Genomic DNA, 21,023 nt, shown 5'->3' on the forward strand with positions numbered 1-21,023 from the left:
ATAATCCAGGACTCCCGCTGCCATGCCATGATCTGGGTGATTCAGGTTCAGCTCCCAGGACTTCAGATCACGGATAAGATATGCACAGAAAAAAACACTCTGGGGAGGAGGAGGAACTAGAAGCCAGCGTTTCTTTTTCCAGTTAGTACAGCTGGGTTATGGAGTCATGGTTCTTCTCTGGTCCAACAAAGTTTGAATTCTTCTGGCACAGCTTCTGAGGTTCAGCTGGGGGAAGGACAAGTGCCAGAACTGTCTGGTAGCTAGATGACTTTCCTGGGAGACACATGTATTACTGAAAGTAGCATCACTTCTTGGCCTAATGCTCTGGGTGCTGGAGAAGGATGGTGGATGGGACAGAAATTTCCTCTGGTTCAATTTAAAAAAAACCTCATTGCTGAATTTTGATGAATTTTACCTGAACCCAGTACTGCTAGAGTAAGACACGGACAAAGGTCTCTGCTCAAAGGAAGCTTTTAATGCATTTGTAAGCAAATTGCATTGCTTTGTCAAGATGGGAGCAGTGCTTTGAGACAGTTGAGGGCACTCAAGGGGTCTTTAAGAAGAGGAGCATGAAACATGGTTATCTCTTAAGAGTAACTGTGTGAGGTGTTTAAAGTTGCTTTTATCAAGATGGGGGTCCAGTGGAGCTGGATAAATCAGCTAATCCCAACACACAGCAGGGAAGCCATCAGCCTGCTGTATAAAACCCCTGCAGGTCCCTATAGGCATCATTAGACACCCTCATACCTTAAAAATCTTGTCCTTGATACCATTTCTATTAGAGGGAAACCTAGGCCAGCAGGCCCCCAGGGCTTGGGACCAGATGGGGTTCCACTGGGGTGGCAAGGCAGAGCCTGGCCCATCCCTCCATCTGGGTCAGGAGTGGGGCACTGCAGGGCACCAGGGCAGCCCCAGCCCCTGGCATCACGCACTTCCTGGGGATGGGCTGAGGCCACATCAGGATAAAGAGGCAGGCCCAGCTTGGTGGGATGCCATGACCAGGCAGGGAGCTGGAGACCAGCCCTACTGTAACACTGGTGGGGCAGGGACCAACTGGCCCAGGAGGCTGATGTGGTGTCCTTGCCATGGGCAATGTGCAGGGAAACTGAGGTGGCTGGGCAGGGACCATGGGGGCTATCAGTACCTCAGGGCCCAAACACTCACATGCACTGGTCAGTCCAAAGGCAGGCAGGTTTAATGGCTGCTGCTGTGCTGCCAGCCATGCCCTGTGTTTGTCCACCCACTCGCCTTAGCTGCTCTGGGCAAAGCCTTACCTGCATGACTTCTGTCCATGCCTTGCCTCCACATGGGCTTGGATTTCACCATTGATGTTTATTTGCAAAACACATGCCACTAAATCCAGCTCATTTATGCAACCTAAGTATCATTTGGGCCTAAGAACAACCATCTCAGCCACCAAGATACTGATTTAAACATCCCTGAAAGGAAGTGCGACTTTCCTACGTGGTTCCAAGTTAGTTGCCCTTCCCACAGGTAACAAAACCCTAACTCACGACTCTCTTAATGAAAACACCCTACTCCACAAGCAGAGGTTCCCAGGGACCTGAGTTGCCTGGAGCAGTCAGCCGTTGCATGATGGTTTGCAGCTGTTTATGGTGACTCTGCTGTGGGTGGTTTAACACTCATGAGGGCACACCACATGGTGAACTCACTCTCAGCATGACATAATTGCTGTCTTCGGACAAAATAAACACCTCAGAAACACAAACAAAGATGTTTATTGCAAATAAAAAATCATATTCACATCATTAAGTCTTATGAAATATAAAGAGGTCATTTTGTAAGTTGTTAAGCATCCACAGGCACAAGAGCTGCCATTTTCATCAGAACAGCTGCCTGGGACATGCATATATTTATCTGAATGTGGCCAGCCAAATTTCTAGCCCTCTTTCTTGAAAGATCTTGATTTGACTGGTGACATCATCCTGACATTTTCACAGTTTCATTTTCTCCCGATCTGGCAGTAGAGGGTCATAGAAAACACCAAACCAAGAATCTGGAAAACAAAGATATTTCTGGTATTACTTGGTAATTCTGGAAATCAACTGATACACAATGGGAATATTTTGTTTGCAAATGTCTTGGATTTACATGCAGGCTAAATCTGCCATGCAGAAGATTTTCTCCAATGTGCCTCTTACAGAATAGAGACATTTAATGAAGTCAGTATATACCACAGGTAAGACTGCAGATATTGTGGAGAAGTTTCATTTGTTTAAAAGATGGATTGCCTCTGTGCATGAGGACCCCTGTATCTCTATGTATTTTAAAATGCAGTTGTTAGCTGTAATGGAGCAGCAATTACAGAGAAGTTCAAGAAATCTGGACAAAAATTGAGCATTTTCTTTTCTGATAAAGGTAGAGGAATGTTCACTGCGTATTCTAAGGGTTGTCTCCCTTTGAAATCTCTCTTCCACTGTCACTCTCTTCTGTGTAACCATATGTGTGAAGTGTATGTATACAAGTATACATATACATGTGTATACTCTATACAGGTATACATCCATAAACCTACCTCACTGTTTTGAGTTGCAAATGATCATGCAACAAGTATTTTATATTTATCAGTAATGCACAATAGTGAGTTCACTGAAGAAACTGTTACATGAAATAGAAAATTCAATAGAGTCACCTTCTGTGTTGGGAATTACTGGGTACAATTCCATGATGTGTGGCAGACAGCCGGTGAGCTCAGATCAGAAAGCTTCCTTCTGAATTTAAAGTTAACCAGTCTGTGAAGGTGTTCCACAAAAGTGGAAAGCGCCCAGCTGACACCTTTGAAGCCACAAACACTGACATACTTTATTTACTTAAGGAAGAGGCACAGAAGAGCACATGTAGGACAGAGGTACAGCTAAGGCAAAGGGATGGCCTCACACCTGGAATAAACTGACAAGGCTTCTCTGACATACTATGCCCACATTTGCACTTGCACCCAAATGAAACTGGGCCCTTCTTATCTATATAATTTTCACTAGTAAGGTGAGCTGAAAGCAGTAACAAGTGGCATAATGAAGCAGGCAGAGGGGAGAAGAGCACCTCTTTTTATCTGGGATTTCCTAGAGCAGAGAGGTGGTTAAGCAAGTGGCCTTTGATTTGCAATTGCTTGAGTTAATATGGAAAGGCTAAATGTTTATCAAGTGTAGATTGCTATCTGACAATTTGTGCTGAGTCTCATATTGTTTATTCAAGTTGTTTTCCAATCCTTTTATGACTGGGAAAGGCAGCCAGCACAGAAAATGCCAGCTGGAGAACAGGAAAGAATGATGGCCAATGAACTAAGGGCTACAACCCACATAACTGCAATAACTAGAACAATATAATTTGTCTAGGGATATTATAATTTGTTTAGGGATACAGATGCAATTTTACACTTCAATTACATTTTAAGACTATTTAATATCAGTGTATTTCACCTATTTTTCCCTCAAAGTAATATGTGTGAGAGACCTGATTGCCTACATATAGCTCCTTAAATACCAGAAAGCCTGTGCTAAGTAAGAACTTGGTGGCCTGTATACCTCCAGTGCTGCAGCTGCATAATTCCTCCCCACTTATTACTATTTTCCTGGAAACACAGTTTTGAACTGGGGCTCTTGCCCACTCTTCTGTCATGAGGAGCAATCCTCTGCCAATGATGTTAAGAAGTATTTGCTTTGAATAACAAACTGAACTTTCCACAGCAATCTTTGTCATTTCTGTTTTTCCCTCAAACATCCACTGGTGGAGAGCAAGGGTGGAGGAAAACCAAGGAGAAAGAGTGAAAAGAAAAAAAAAAAAAAGACTGAAGAAAGCATCATGATGAAATCCCCTGTTTCTTTATCATTTTCTCCTATTCAAATCAAAATCAACTAGCTGACTGGATAGCTGACTGGATAGCCTTCTTTTCTTCCTCTCTTCAAAGAAAATCTTGCATGTTATTCTTCAGTGTATGGTGAGGAAATTAAGAAAAACAGTTCACATATTCTGTGGTTTTTTTACGCAGGAATATATGGAGCATCACATGGGTGCACTCAGGCACATTCATGCATCATCTTGATGCTTAAAGTTTTAATGCCTCCAAATTATAATTTTGTACCAAAACTTCTTAATAATAAAAATATGTACTCTAGGGGCTAAGTTTTATTAGGACATTACTTCTTCCTCAAGAAAAGATGAGAAAGAGGAGGAAAAAATCTGTCTATTCTTCCTCATGTCTTCTGACACTGTTTACTCATGCACATCTCTGAACACAGGGCTCAGTGTCAAGACACAGCCCAGCTTCAGGACTGGCAATTTTTGTGACGAAAATCTCCCGTGTGATACCCTCATACAGGCAGCAGGGTGGTCTGATCTCACCTGAAGTCTGCTGCTCAGCAGCCACGTACTTTAATGAAATATGTTTATATGAATAACAGTAATGTTATAGCTAAGGTGAGAGGTGGTTTTGCCTAGTCTATTAATTGAGCAAGCCATGTGTTTTAATCCCATTCCCAATGTATTTCCAAGTAGAACATATTGCTTGTCAGCTACTAAGTGTTTTAACAGTGTACACTGGTACCTCAACAGCAGCCAGTCCAAAGGCGATCCCCATAACTATGACCAGATTGTCTTTAATTTGTTGCATAATCACTTCTCCACAGGACTGAAAAAGAAAACAAAATTATTAATTACAGGTAAGCAATATTATCCTATAGGAAATAGGAATAATAGGAATATATAGGAAAATATAGGAATATATAGGAATGCATCTTCTAAAATAACTTTCAAACTCTCCCTTTCTTTCTCTTTAGCTCTGGGCTAAAAAAAGGCTATTTGAATTTACTCTGGCTTGTTGCTAATGAACACAAAACACACAGCTATGTGTACTTTATGCTCTGCAAAAGCCTTTGCCTTCCCAAGTATGAAGATTTAGTAGCTGACCATAACAAGCTTTTAAAGGAAGACATACAGCTGTAGTGCCTAATATTTGCCTTATTTTCAGTCAACAAGGAAAGAAGTGTTTGTTCTTACTTCCATTTGATAATCATTTGCTGCTAGGAAAGGGTCAATGCAGCCAGCCATAACCAGGTCTGAGAGGAAGATTTTTTCCCACCAATGTTTGGATTTGAAACTTCAAGGTTTATTATTAGACTTGGGATTAACTAAAAATATTTGGTTATAAAACCTATCTTCAAAATTAATTTTGTCCAATGTTTGGTGGTCTTAGGCTAGAGCTGGAAGGAAGAGAGTAACCAGCATGGCTTCATGAGGGGAAAGTCCTGCTTGTTGAACTTGACTCCTTCTATGACAGGGTAGCCCACCTAATGGTCTTGGAAAGCCAATAGATGTAAAATTTTTGAACTTCGGCAAAGATTTTGGTGCTGTCTCTCACAGTACCCTTCTGGGCAAAATGTCCAGCATACGGCCATGTTATGCCTTAGGTGAGCAACTGGCTCGTGCGTCAGGCACAAGGGGTTATAGTAAGTGAGGTAACATCAATCTGAGGCTGGTTAGTAGTGGGATTCTGCAGGGCTCCATCCTCAGTCCAGTCCTCTTCAACATGTTCCTTAACAACTTGAATGCAGGACTCAAAGGAATACTAAGGAAGTTTGCCAGCAACACTAAACTAGGAGGAGCTGTTCACTTCCTTGAGGGAAAAGAGGCCCTAGAAATAGAGCAAAACAGAGAGATGGGCAATCACCAATCATATAAAGTTTAACAAGGTCAGGTGCCAGATTTTGCAACCCTGGTTATGTTGGGGTTTGACTTGGAAATAAAATGCCTGAGAGCAGCCCTGCAAAAAGGGACCTGGGGGTCCTGGCAAGTTGAACATGAGCCAGCAGTGCCCTGGCAGCCAGGAGAGCCAGCCCTGTCCTGGGGTCCATCAGGCCCAGCATCACAGCCGGGCAAGGGAGGGGACTGTCCTGCCCTGCCCTGCTCTGAGATGGCTTGACCTTGAGCGCTGGGGGCAGGTTTGGGCATCACAACATATGAAAGCTATAAAGCTACTAGAGATTGTCCAAAGTAGGGCCATGTGAAGGGCCTTTAGGGGAAGGCATATGAGGAATGGCTGAGGACACTTGCTCTATTCAACCTGGAGACGAGGAGACTGAGCGGAGACCTCATTTGGGTCTTCAGCATCCTCATGAGGGGAAGCAGAGGGGCAGGTACTGATCTCTCCACTTTCATGAACAGTGAAAGGACTGAAGGAAATATCATGAAGCTGAGTCAGGGGAGACTTAGCTTGGATATCAGGAAAAGATTCTTCACCCAGAGCTTGGCTGGGCATAGGAACAGGCTCCCCAGGGCAGTGATCACAGCACCAAACCTGACAGAGTTCAAGAAGCATTTGGAAAATGCTATCATGCACATGATGTGATTCTTGGGGCTGTCATGTGCAGGGCCAGGAACCGGACTCAGTGATCCTGATGGGTCCCTTCTGACTCAGCCTATTCTATGATTGTTCAGGTGAAGTTCTGCACAGAGCCACACTCCTTCTGAATATTTGCATATGTCTGTTCTTACAGTGACTACATCTTCTCTAGGCACTGACAATCCTCCTTCTGCAAACAGGAGGGAAAGCCAAGTACAGCTTAAATACATCCAAATTACATTACTGTAACAACACTACAACTGTCTTCCCTCCCAGATATAGTTGTATTTTTTCACCATATATCCTCTCTCACAATAAACACATGGGTCTTCTAGTTCTTCTAAAAATCTCTCAGTTAAGCTGACTCATAACTGCACTGGATTTCAAATATTTTTTCCCATATCAGAAGAGTTGGGTGTCTCTACTAGCATCTCACATCACCATGAAATGTGTGTTCATATGAGCAATATCTTGCACCTGCAGTAATTTCACAGATGGCTTCTCATGTGTCCTTTGAGGGCTTGCCTGAGGCCAAAAAGACATTAAAGTGTTACCAAAACACCCTCTTTGTATACATCTTATTTCCAGATTGGATTCTGGTATCCTCTACTTAACCAGATTGTTTCATTGCTTTAAAATAATATTTTAGTATTTGCTTCTGTGGGACTACATAGGGAGGAAATTACTGCTCAGGCAGGACCTGATTAAGGAGCTGTGCAATTAGAGAATTATACAACCAGAATGGATATTTGCTAAAATCTGTTTAGTGCTAGGTGCATACTGGCAAAATTTGCACCACCAGCATTCTAAAACTTCAATTACTTTGTGTTATTCAATTATTGTGTGCATTTCTTTTTAAATATTTTTTGCATATCCATAGAGTCCAGATTTCCTTATAATGAGACAAACAAACTATGAAATTTGTTATTTGAGATCTCTACTGTCTGTAAGATGGTACTCTTCTAAGTGTACTTCCTTTTTGCCTGTCACCAGATATTTTGCCTTATTGCATTAATTAAGATTTTCAAAAGGCTGTAGTTGTAAGAAATCACTCTTTGAATATTCTGCCATGAATTCCACAAAATGTAAGCTTTCTTTCCAGCAGATCCTGCTGAATCAGTGTGGATTTTTTAATTAAAGAATTATAAAACCCCAAAGGTATTGCATTTAATGTGTTTGATTTTCAATATACCTTAGCATTTTGGAAGTCTCAAAGTCAACATGTCTACTAGCACAATGAGCCTGGATGGGAGCATAGCCTTCAGAGAGAGGAATGAGAGCCAAAGGGTAGCGGATGTGCAGCTCTGACCCAGGGTCATACCCTGGCCCCAAAGTCAATAATTTGCATCAACAGCCCACGCAGATTGCTAAGGGCCTAAACTCAAAGAAGAGGAAGGAGCAGAGTTATGAACAGTCATTTCTTAACAGGAGCAGAGTTATGAACAGTCATTTCTTAACAGATGGCATGGGGGTAATTCTGGCTAAGAAAGAGAAAGCAAAACTTTGCCTTTTCAGAAAGATACAGAATTCCTGACCAGGCCAGTCACCAGAGATAACCTTGGGTTAAAACTTGGCTCTTTGGAAAGAGGAGTGAACATTTTTCTCACTTTTTTATAGATGAGTCTGCCACTATAGGTGGTGCAGAGGTCTGATGATGATGGCTTCTCTACTTCGCATAGACAGATGTCTTTTTGTTTGTCAAAATTTTGTCCCCAGTCTTTAGGTCCATCCCTCAATCCACAACATTGGTACTGCAAGAAAGGAGTAAATGTGGAGAAAAGTTAAAAAATAGGTGATTTTCAGTTTAAAGAGAGTAGGTGAGGGAGCTGATAGGAACAACAAAAACCAAATTTTATTTCACCTTTTTCAATGTGGAAGTTGTCCCAAACTGATAAATCTCAAATACCCTTTACATTTCTATACCATGAATGTAAGTGCATACAGTTGTTTGATTTTTTTAATGAAGAGATAGGAGAAAAAAAGACCAGATTTTCAGTATAAGATGCTCAAAAAACATTAACATACTATAAAGCTAGTAATTATCAGTGCCACAATGGAACTAGAACACTAGTTATACTATTTTTTAAAAATCAAGCCTTCTGTATGTTGTACTTGAAGAAGGTAAGTTGCCAGCTCCAGTAACATCCACATTTCACATCTTGAAAAGCCAGGCTGGAAATGTAAAATTCAGGCACATAAAACTCTGAAATCTATAAAAATAACCTCTTTGAATGATGGTTATCTCTTTAAATTGGAAATGGACTGAGGAGACCAGGGCTCCATTTGGGGTTTGTGAAACCTAAACCAGGTGCAGTTTGACTTCATGTTCCTCTATTTTCAAACCACTAAAGCTCAGAGGTGCAAACTTGGGTTTGAGGTCCTCCCTCTATTAAAAAGCAGCTGGAAATGTTCACATAATTTTGTATAAAAGCAAAGGCTGTGGGACATAATACAGCAGTCCTGTTACATTTAAAAATTAATGCAGTAATTAGGGGATTTTTCATTTTGCTCATCTCTCCAGAGGGCTTATTATATCAGAAGAAATAAACTGTCTCAGAAGCAGAGGACAAGGCTGGAGATGGAATGAGGAAGGAGAAGTGGAAGTAACATAAGAGACCTAAATATTGGTCCTTGTTTGGTTTTCTTTCATACAGCAGTCTTTAAAAACATAAAAATTAACTTTATATCAATCCATAAAAGCAATCACCCATTAGGGACTAAAAAACCAGAGCAGCAGGCATTCTGTCAATGCACAGACCCAGCTGCCTGTGGGAGGGGAGGGGTGTGTGATGTCAATGTCATCCATGAGATTCCAGGGCGTTCTCTGTGAGATACCCAGGAGCAAGCTCACATTAAGCATCTACCATCTGGGGTCTTGCGGGATGGGGGCACCAGGAAAAGGGCAAACACAATAAAAATAAACTTCTCATCCTATTTCCTTCCCTCTTCTAACACAGTAAAGTGTGGCATTTAATGACTTCAAAGCAGTAGGATATTCCAAATTAAATACACTCCTGATGTTTTCCTAACCCCCGGGGTAAAGTTTCCTGAAAAGTACTGGAGAGTTCTTATTTGGAATATGGTGAAAGATCAACATTCCTTCAGAAGGGAAAGCTGTAAGAAAGGGCCGCGCAGTCCTCTCCCAGAAGAGTTTACCTAACTGTTGGTCTTACTTGCATGTTGTGTGTCCTTGCTTCATTGTTCTTATAGGCAGCACTATTGCACAAAGAAATCATCAAGGAAGACCCTGTGCTATCAAGAGAACAGAAGTCCCTTCTGTGGTGTTTCATCTTGCCTTTAAGTCAGACCCTTTCCCACCCCAGGGAACGAAATTCAAACCTGCAGCAGAGTAGTCATAAAATGAAGCAAAGACAGATACCAAAGATGAGACAAATAGCAACAATCCCTTCATTTTGTTACTGCTTAATTACCATTTTCTCCAGCTTCTGGAACTCTTCCTGATACTCTGTATATTCTCCTGTAGTACTTTGCAGTGCACTCACACCTTCGCTCAGAGTAAGGTTAAAGGTTGCTTCAACCTGCAAGTTAAAATATATTACTAATTTTTTGAGAAGAAATAAAACTATATGAAGATATCAATGAAAATATAGAATAATACTGTACCTGAGGTTTGTACACTGCTCCTAAAACACCTGCTACCACCTGAAGAATCAGTATCAGAAGCAGTGCAATAAAAAACTGGGGAAAAACAAAAGGAGTAGAAAACTGTATTACTTCTGACCAAGGTGATATAATTTCTTTTAAGTTAATATTTATCTTTCAGGTGCTTGACTAACCATGTAGGTAGAATTATTTTCCAGTCAGATCTGCTCCAACTATTTCTTCTTTGATTATAAGAAAAACTGGTGCTCAAGACAGAGTACCAGTAATCAGAACAGCTGGGGATCAAAACAAGGCACACACCAGAGCAGTGTCATGGTAACAGTGTGTAGGTGAGAGTTGGGCAGAAGGACAGGGAGGACATTCCAGGTGAACCAGCAAAGAAAGGGCTGGGAATTTAGAAAATTAAGTAGAATAGGTAATGGGTGAAATCTGATGGAGGGAACTTTGATGATGGCTGGATTGGAAAAAAGCTAGTGAGTAACATGCTCAAGTCTCTCTGGACCCTGTCTTTTTGCTGATGAGACCAACCACAATTTTTACCACAACAGAATTTAGAAGGGGCCCAAACTCAAGGCGAGCAAAGAAAACACAGGATTGTAGTCATGCTTTTGGTTAAATTAAAAGATGCTCATTTGCTGCTACTTGCAAAGACTCCATCCATCATATGCAGCTGTGGCCTGTTAAAGGCAGAGAGATGTTTTTCCTTCCTACCAGCATCAGCATGCACCGGCTCTCCTTGACAGCGCCGCAGCACCCGAGGAACCCCAGGATCATGATGATGGCACCTACGGCTATCAGGAGATTAACTCCTCCAAGCAGGCTGCTGTCTACCCCCTGGAAAGAGAGACGAAAAACAACCTTTCAGCTGCAAGTAGGTCCTCCTAAAAGCATCTGTATTCCCCAAAACAAGATAATTATTTTGTAACTGATAAATATACTGAGTAGCAACTATGGAGAAATTGTGATCCACAAATAAACAAAGCTCTAATGCTCCCTTCACAAATGTTGTGGTGGAGAATTTTATAATATCTGGTTTTTCACAACCTTTGTTTCTGCAGAAGATGAAAACCAACTTTACAGAGTAATTCAATAAATATAGATCTTCTGTCTTTAAAGTGGCTTTTTAGTTGGTTTTCAGTCAATGAATCTTTGCTTTTTACTGGAAGTAGGAGACTTGATTACCTCAAAACCTCTCCTACATTAACCGAATATTAAAGAAAAAAAATCTCTGTTTGTCATTAGGAGACCAGGAACATGCTCTATGACTGTTCCTGAGAGAACACTTCTCAGAGTGATGCTGCATATATTTGAGAAATAGTTAGATGTATTTTCCAAGACAGATTTTTTTCCCTTTCTTTTTTTTGTTTTCTCCCAGGCTTGATCTCTAATATTATTCTCAGAGATGAGAACTTTATTTTGATGTGTGGGGCATTCAACCAAACAATTCATATACCTCAATATTATTAAATATCAAATTATTCAGTTCCCACAGGACTAACTAAGGCCAAAGGCCTAAAGAGAGAAAAATGTTCAAAGAATATTTTCCAGTGATACTGGTGCCAAGATTAGCAAAAATGTCTGGAAGTTGTCACATTTATCTTCTGATGGAAATTGCAAAGGTATATAGACAAGCATAATTTGAAGAATGTGTTGTTCTTTCCCTTTTCAAGTTGGACTGAACCTGCTGTTATTTATTCTTAGAAAGCTCTATTCATCTACAGCCAAATCCTTATGGTCTGCTCAATTATTACTGAGGCGAAACATACATTGGTTTTGAATGGGAACTTTGCATGCCTGGAGGTAAAATGTGAGAAAATGCTTTCAATTTTGGTCCTGGCTCTTAATTCATAGGTTTTTGGAGAATACTAAGTGTTGCTTCAGGAAAGCAATTTGACACACATTTAAATATTCTTTTCTGAATAGGAAATCTCTTAAAAAATAAGATTTAGTAGTGGTTTTGGTTTTCCAAGCTCCATTGCATCATTTGAGCCATCATACCAGAGACTGTTCAGCGTTAAGTATGGCAGTTTTAGCTTTTAGTAAAATGTTGATTGAAGAGTGAAAGCTGTGATTCTTCCTCTTCCAGAGAAGAGAATGGCAGAGCTCTCCACCCTGACCTGTTTACCCAATGACACGGTGTCATCTTGAACCAAGTTCTCTTGCATCCATGCTCTGCCAGACATGAGACACCTGGGACTGGCTAAGGGTAAAGTGCCATCAGCCAGATGGCAGGGAATGTACAAAGCTATCTCTTACCTTGACCATATTTTTATTTCCAGGTGGGAAAATAAAAATATTGTTTAAAGTTGTTTTCATAACTGACAGACTGTGCTAGAGCAACAGGGGAGTCATCTAAAGAATTGCAATTAATCTACACAAAAGGCTCAATCTGAAAGCTGAAAAAAATATGCTTCTGTGTGACACCTGGTTGTTTTTCACTTCTCTAACCAAGAAGTCTTTTTAGAAATAGAAGAATGCAAATTAAGCTTTCAAATTAATTTGCATTTCTATGTCCCAAATTTCTTTGAAAGAAGGTACTGCTTAAACCTTAGAGTCAGGGCCAATAGTACTCACTGGGCAAAAGGGTCCACAGGACCATGGGGTCTTTGAAGGACAGGACCAACCTCTGCTTGACTGCAGGACTGAGAGCTCCTCAAAACTCTATTTTCCCTAGCTTTGCAGAAAATAAAAATAATAATATTGGAAATAATTTTATAACCCATACAAAAAATCCATGAGGGCACCTCAGGGTCTTTTTTCTACCCTCCAGGAGGAGTTTTAGGACATTGTAATTCTAGATTCTTGGGTGTTTAAAACTCTTTATATGTAAATATGAGAAGAAAAGGATAAGGTGTTTTTAAAGAGCTATTGAAAATTGAACGGAAAACTCCTTTCTCCCTTTCAAAGTTTCAGTTACTGAGGAAATGAGAATTGTGTTATTGAACATAGTGAGAAAGATAAAATTATTCCCCATAAACATAAGGAGAAACCGTAGGAATAGACATGACTATGCTATTCTAATAGGGAAAAACATGGAAAAGACTATGAGCTGCATATCTCCACATTATTCTAACACCAAAATCATTAACAAAAGCATAATTATTTTTCACTAGAGGTGAGAGACACATTTTCAAACAGAAATCTGTGTGCATCTGCAGGAAACCACATAATAACACTGGCAGCTACTTCTCATAGTCACGTATCTGTGCTTGCATCGATCCCTTTATCTGACTACCTGCACCATGATGTTTCATCTTAACGTTGTAAAATGCATTCCTCTTCACCCACACAAACCACTTCAACAAAAACATTGAAAATTTGTGGAAATGAAGATGGGAAATTAAAGTATATGCAGTAGTTTTCATATTTCACATGGTGCTGTTATGGCTGCATGCATTTACCTGCTGAGCACTGCTAACACGTATCCATATAGAGAATCCCAAAATAATGCAACCACACACCTGTGGAAGAAAATAAAGACAAGTTAGAAAGGTCAGCAACTTTTTTACTAACATTCAGTATCCAAATTGCACCATATGCTGTCCAAACTTCTGAAATCACTTGTTTGGCAAAGCAAAAGAAACATGAATTCCTGGAGCAGAGAATATTGATTCATTTCCAGGAAAATTCGTAAGTGTAGTTAAATCTTCAGGTATGCACCAAATCCCTGATGTTTCCACCCCAGAGGACTAAGCATTTACATGATGATTTATACATGTGTTTGGGAAGCACACAGAAATTCCGTCAGATGAGAGAGAAATATAAATTGCTATTGTATCTATAAAACGTGCCTGTAAAGAATGTTGTTTCTTGAATAATGGAAACATGAGATTTGATAAGGGTTGTTTGCCTATCTGCTGTTTCTAGCCTTATTCAGGACACATATCTGGAGACATTCTCCATGGTAACCCTAACAGGAAAAGTTCTAAATAAATTCTTTTTGCTGTTTCAAATGCAGCAATCCAATCCTTAGAACAGGTCTCATAAAAGGCCTAGAGTATATGTTCCCATTATAATTTTACAGAAAACAGACAAGTACAACTTGCACTTGTACATGTGAATGTTTGACCAGCATGACTTTCCTTAAGATGTTGAAGCCAGGGAAGATGAATCACAGGTCCAGATACATTCCTTCATTTCTAGTGGTGCTCTTATTTCATCGATCATTGAGGTACTGTTCCCCTGTGTGCCAGTCACTCTATTCCTAACCTTGTTGTTGATTAATCTCACACAGAATTTCTCTTTATTAACTGTTGGACATAGGTAACCAAGAGGCTACTCAGGCGTGAGGATTGTGCCTACTGAGATGACTGGTAAGAGAGAGACCTCACTGAGGACCAGGGACTAGTCAGATTTATAATTATCTCCATGTGCCGCTAATACTCAAGTCATAAATGGCCCTGAAATGTTGTTATGAATTTCCCTTGAAGAGTGGGACTATTGAAATTAAAATAGTTCTTTTTTACGTGGTTTAGATATTTTTTCTTTAAAAAAACTTTCCCCACAGAAGTTTTCATATAATATTCAGTATCAAAGACATTAATGACCTCAGCAGATCATTGAATATGGAATAGGGCCAGCACTCAGGCATGGGTACCATACATTTTCCTGCTCTAAGTAAAGCTCCTATAAGTACATTTTAAACATGAAAAATAAAGTTGTACAATCAATGACAGCTATAACATGTTATCAAATTTAGCTAGAACTTCCCACTGAAACCTTCTGAATCCTGCTGAATTTGCCTAGAAACTGATGGTATATCATATGATTGTACATTTCAGTCTTGTTCGGCAGCACTGTGTGAGTGATGTGGCTATTCACTAGATAACGTGGGCTTGCTAATGTGAAAGTTTCCACTGAAGCATCTATTGCTACAAATCCAAAGAGAGTTTTTTTGTTACATAGGACCTCCCATTACAATACAGAGTAATAGAAGCAAATTTAGCTAAATGTACAGGAACACATCAATCAAATGGGAATACTACAATATTTTCTCAATGTAAAAATAGAAACGCTGTTTATAAATCAAAAATTTAGTAAGATGTGTACATATTTTAATTTTTAAAATAGAGTTGGTTTAGGTTGATAAAAAAATGCTACATTTCAGTAAAATCATAATTGTTTGTTTCTAGTTATTTTCATAATATGCAAAGTGTACAAAAACACATAAAGAAAAGTTTTGAAATAGCAAATAAAAATGGCCTGTTCCCAAGGAGTCCAAGTTGAACATGTCAAGTTTGCTGCAATACTCCATCTTAAAGTATTCTTAAAATTAAGTTTCAATTCAATAAATTTTCATTCCAGGAAATTTCATTTTTAATGAACTGCTAGTGTTTTCTGATGGAATAAAATTAGCTTCTTTAAAAATGTCTTCACCCATTTTCCCAAAATTAGATGGCTATCTTATTTTTGCCACAATCCTTGATAAAGGATCAGTGATCTTATCTCAGTCTCATAAATTGAGCTGCAAGAATACTGCTGGGTCTCACATTTGGTTGGTCCTTCTCAAGCTTTCAAATTTGGTGTGAGAAGGAAATACAGCTCAGTTGGTTTAATCAATACTACCTCAGATGAGCCTGACATAGTGCTGAACAAACAGTATATTAAGACTCTGCAATTCTCACACACACAAATACCAAATTTGTGGGGAATTTCCTCCACTGGCACACCCTTTTCAAACAGTAAGTTCAAGTGTATCAGGAGGAGCTTTTGCAACAACAGAAGGTTGCTTTTGTTAAAGAAAATATTTGACTGGCATATTTCCTTGAGACACCTGAAATGACAATTCTAGGCAGGTCCTGCAGAGAATGACGCCTCTGGCTCAGCAAACCTGCTAAGCTTGTCTTGCTACTTCAGGGACTGAGATGTTCACATTAAGGTTCAGGGAAGGGGCCACTTTGTAGATGGGACTGCAAGTCTGGTATTAACAGCTGATCAAAGATCTCTGTCACCAACCACGTTTCTTCAAACAAGCATCAGACATCAGTATTCAGTGAAAAAAATAGCTAATCCTCCAATTTTGCATGATGTGGAGGAGCAGAAGTTGGCGCAATGAGGACAACAGGTGAGACTGGATATCCTGCAAACTCCAAAGAAGGGAAAGCAGAAAAATCTGACATGTGTTAGGTTTAATGCACAAAACTGACAAGGATTAATTTAAGGACTGTTAGAAACTCCATATGTTTTCTAACAGTCTATGTAGGCACCCAGGTCCCAAGCACAGATCTTCAAAAACCAGTCTGCTGTTCTTCACCTAACTGGGAAGATGAAAAGCTCTATTTGTGTGCTGGAACCCAGCATGGGGCTGATGAGCATGAAGATGCCCAGGGGACACACATCATGTAGTGAAGCCATCCATAGTCAATTTCCAGAGCTATCTTGGACTGTTCCAGGGCTTACACACTTAGTGTGATGCTACATGAGCTGCTTAGAAAACATCATCAGAAGCCTAGAAAGCTCATTCCTGAGTCTTTTAAGAGAGGACACTCCCTGAGAGATTGCAAAGGGTGTAAAATGAGAACACCAGGTAAATACGCAACAGTCGTTCTTATCGCTTTAGATTAAAGTCACCTTCATTTCCCAGTATCAGTAATTTTCCACTTCTCAATTGTCTTAGTATTAGAGAGAGCAGCTGTGGAATGAGTGGCTGTAAAGTCATCTCTGTTCCCTCAACCTTACTGTTGCAGTTTAGTGATTTCCATGAATTAGAGACAGGAATGTGAACCAAAAAGTTCCGTTTCATTATATTTCTGTCCGGCCATACTGTTCTTCCCTATCTTGATCAGGCTAAACTAAACATCTGTCTAAAAATAATTAACTATAGCTGCATTCCTGTCCTTCTCTGTTTCATTCTTCCCTCTCTTAATAGTGCTAAACACCTTCCCTAAAACAGTTAACTACAGTTGCATTCCTGTCCTTCTCTGTTCCATCGAGGCAGGCACATGCGCAGTGAATGCTCTCAGCATTTCCTTCCTTAGAATACAGTATGGGTTTTTCAACTTTTCTGTAAAGAAAGGAGGAAGTTTGTTTCACAGACTCGCCCAGGATCCTATCCCTTTTTTTTCCCTAGGAAATTCGTACTGTCACTGGAGGCACAGGACATTAGTCCAATGTTCATTCTAGAAGTAGTTTGAAGCTTTCCTAATTCTAGTCTAGGACATTTGTCCATATTTTAGCTCATAGTAAACACAGATGAATTTGAACAGGTGTGCTGGTTTTGGCTGGGGTAACTTTCTTCACAGTGGCTGGTATAGGGCTGTGTTTTGGATTTGTGCTGAACACAGGGTTATAATATAGAGAAGTGTCTGCTATTGCTGAGCAGGGCTTACATCAAGTTTTCTTTCTCCTTTTATACTGCTACTCTGGAGAGGAGACTGAGGGTGCATGGGAGGTTGGGAGGAGACACAGCCAGGGTAGGTGACCCCAGCTGACCAAAGGGATGTTCCAGACCATTTGACATCATGCTCAGTAGATAAAGCTGGCAGAAAGATGGAGAAAGAACATTTGGAGTCATAGAATTTGTGTTCACAAATAAACACTTCACATAATAAGGACCTGCCCCCGTGGAGATAGCTGAATACCTGCCTGCCCATGTGAAGCAGGAAATTAACTATTTGTTTTGTTTCCATTAATGGCTTTTGCTTTCCCTATTAAACTGTCTATATGTAAACTCAAGAATTTTCCAGCTTTTATGCCTTCAATTCTCTCTCCAATCCTGCTGGTAGGGGAGTGAGTGAGTTTCTGTGTGGTACTTGGTTGCTGGTGGGGGTCAAACCACAAAAACAGGAAAAAACTTCCCGAGGAACAGGAAGTCAAATTCAGAAACTTACAGATTCCTGTAAATACTGTTGCATAAAAACTTCAACACAAATGTCAAAAATCTTCAATCTGCCTTCATTAAACTGAAGGAAGGAACTGGAGGAGACAGTCCAAACCATCACTGGTCTGTCAGGAATTTCTTTGTGAGGTCCATAAGTAATCAAAGAATTTGGGCTAGCCACAAATTTTCCAAGGCTACTGTTAGTGGTCCCTTTTGAATGGTATCACCCTTTACACTTGAAAAAAATCCCTCGAGGCAAAGCCCATAATATGGCTAGGAGTTCCACTTCTGGTTTCAGTGAACCCCTGGTGAACCTGACAAAGCTCTGTCAGGAAATCTGACTGTGAGGCTGAACCATGACAGAAGTGTTCTTTAACTCAAACCTTTCCAGAGCTTTCAAGACCTGAAATTCTTGCAACCCAGCTGAGATGTGGTAAGCAGACAAATGCGGTTTAAATAACACCTAGAAACCTGCCTGCTGTGCTGTGCTGTATCAGCCTTGGTACAGCTGTGGCAATACTGCCAGCATACACATTCTTAGAAACATTTACTGCCCGCCATCAGAAACTAATTATGCACTAAATGTAAAGCAAAGAACCACAAAGAAGGCTATGAAAACCATTTATCAATTAGGAGGCTAAAAATTCAAGTAAGTTTTCCATATTTTCTATTGCAACTGCATTTTTAGGATCTTGCATGCAAACAACAATAAAAGGAAAACAACTGTGCATTGTTATTGCAGAGTCTGTTATCTTCTGACTGAGATGAGTGATGTCCCTCGTCACGAGGGGCACAAGATGAACAGGGAGACACATTTGTAGCTTGTCTACTTTTAAATGCAGAGGTAAAGGTGTTTAGATGGAAAAAGACAAAGGGAAGGCAAAAGTTAAATATATTCTCCCCTCCCTGATTTAGAATCATACTCTGGTTCCACTTATGCTCTATTTTCTATACAATTTCTCTAACTGCAGCATTCAGATAATGGGGAACACATTTCCTACATCATTAATAACAGTTTAAACACTAACTTACCCAAAACAAAAAGTTGAAGACGAACATGGAGTACTTCAAGCATTTGCTTACACCCGCCATTTTCAACCAGCTGAGATGAAAACAAGTGCTGCAAAAGAAGCTTTCCTAAGAGTTTGACCTCGATATAAAAGTGTTTCTTGTGTCTTCAGAAAACTTCTCAAAGCACGTCAAATACACCGTGCTCTGCTCCTGAAAGCAAATGTTACAACCAAGTCATCCACATTTGCTTAAATAGTTGCTTTATCACAGGTAAATATTAACCAAGCATTAGGGAACACTACCAGTTGTTACCACCAAGTCTCCAGGTTCTTACTGTGTCTTGTGATTTGTACTTCTCTTTAATAATCCTATGACTTGTCCTACGCCTCAAAAGTAAATAATGAAGCAGAAGTTAGTTTTGAGAGGTGAGCATAAAAATATTTCACAGACCTGCTTTTAAGAGGAAGTTGAGATGATTGCATTTCTCAATCCTTTACGTTGCAGGGTTCACTCTTTCACTGACTAATGTTTACTGCCAGCATTCATTCAGTTGTGTTCACACTTCCACTTCAGATGTTCAACCAGCGTGAAGGGATGAGTCTGCTTTATCCCAGGAGAGGAAGGATAAGGAATCTGCCAACATTTTCTCCCTCTGAGTATCTGCTTCAGATCCTTTTCCTCTTCCCCAGCAAGTCAGGACCCCAGGAACCCGAGCATTGTGGTGCACAAAAGTCCCACTGTGCAGGTTTCCAGAAGCATTTTGAACCTCAGCACAGCAGCCCTAGTTCTGGCACTAGGTGCAGGATCCCTCTCAGCAGCAGGAGCTAGACTCATTCCAGTAAGCAAGGCAGAAAGCCTATTTCATTGAGTTTGGGCTTTTTCTTGTTTGTTTTCTTCTGTGTCCCTCCAACTAAGAATCCTGAGGCAAAAAAAGAGGTATTTTTGCTGTTTTTTCTATCAGTCTATTTTCTGAAGAAGCCCAATACAGCAGTGCTTGTAGAAACAAGAGTCAGACATAGGTTTCTCTTTGTCATTAACAAAAAGAAGGCTTAATTTTGAGGGTGAACACAGTGTGAGAGATTGAGGGAACATTGATCTGAATTGATTTATGAAGTCCACTTGGCCCAAATCCAGTTTTCAGTCTTCAATGTCAATTCCTGTTCCTCAGTTCCAGTCTCTGTATTTGAAAAAAAGGGAAAGTGTAGTATATAACACACTTATAGATGGTGACAAAAAGATGTAAATTAGAATCAGGCTTTTGTAGGATCCACAATAAAAACCCCACAAGTACCCTACATCTAAAACAACTCCCTCCAGCTGCTCTCTTAGCTAGCTTTCCCATTTTCAGGAGTGTATCTGTACCTGTCTCAGACTTCCTGTGCTCCTTTCTGAGGTAATAGTCTTTGTTATAGCTCTAGGATATCAACCGACTGACTACCTTATTTCAAATATTCACCCTAAATCTGAAAATGTTCCTAAAAGTAATTGCACTCATGAAATACAGATCTTGTAAGAATTGGGAGAAACAACTGTGTGGTATGGCTTCTATCTAACACGCTCCACAAAGAAGTAAATTGAGAAATGTGGGTGTCTTTATGGAGGGATGCCATAGCCACAGATGAATCATGAGAAAAGTTTAAACAGTCATATAAAAATGTATGAAAAGGACCATGAAGGGTAGTAAGGGAATTACAGATGATACAGGATTTGAACAGATAAGTCTGCAATCAGACCATACAATTGCAGAAAAGATTTTTATAGTGGAGTTTGGAAACTGCACAATGTTTCAAAAACGACCCTGCTGTAAATCTTCACACAGAGTAGATGCTGATTAGGGAAGGCTTGAGCCATAGCACTGCTGTCTATGAGATGCTTAGCCCAGGCATGCAGTCAGACATGGCTGAGGGAAAATGTGCTGAGGAAACAATAATCTAGGAGGCAAGCATGAGCATTCACACTGGCTCTTCAAAACAGGACAGTGTGCAAGGACCTTTGACACGCCCAGAACTTCTGCTGTTTTCTTGGGTTTGCTTTTGGTGAGTTTTGGGGAGCTCTCTTGGCACGGGTTGGGGTTTTTGGGATTTTTAGGGGGTTTTGGAGATTTGGGGTTTTTTTAATAAGCCTATTGAACATAACCACAAGCAAGTTCTAGTAAGATCCCAGCTTACAACATGCTAAATTACAGCTGCTGAACAGAAACTCAGTATTTGACTT

The 21,023-nt window shown here is 40.2% G+C and overlaps 1 protein-coding gene across 2 annotated transcripts; it reads right to left on the minus strand.

Moving 5' to 3' along the window:
• Window positions 1-1,723: 1,723 nt before the first annotated feature.
• On the minus strand, window positions 1,724-19,180 carry TSPAN8 (tetraspanin 8). 2 transcript variants are annotated; one of them, XM_059472747.1, is made up of 9 exons: window positions 19,112-19,180; window positions 18,831-19,019; window positions 13,381-13,440; window positions 10,691-10,813; window positions 9,980-10,054; window positions 9,787-9,894; window positions 7,963-8,106; window positions 4,562-4,645; window positions 1,724-2,017 (listed from the first exon to the last, which is right to left on the minus strand). In XM_059472747.1, exons 2-9 carry the CDS (start codon window positions 18,888-18,890, stop codon window positions 1,964-1,966), a joined length of 708 nt encoding a protein of 235 aa, XP_059328730.1. In that variant the 5' UTR covers window positions 18,891-19,019; window positions 19,112-19,180; the 3' UTR covers window positions 1,724-1,963. The 2 variants fall into 2 exon arrangements, with proteins under 2 accessions (XP_059328730.1, XP_059328729.1); XM_059472746.1 differs by lacking the exon at window positions 19,112-19,180 and having other exon boundaries at window positions 18,831-19,102.
• Between the last annotated feature and the right edge of the window lie 1,843 nt (window positions 19,181-21,023).

The sequence above is a fragment of the Ammospiza nelsoni genome, chromosome 5, assembly GCF_027579445.1.
Source record: "Ammospiza nelsoni isolate bAmmNel1 chromosome 5, bAmmNel1.pri, whole genome shotgun sequence".
NCBI classification, from domain to species: domain Eukaryota; kingdom Metazoa; phylum Chordata; class Aves; order Passeriformes; family Passerellidae; genus Ammospiza; species Ammospiza nelsoni.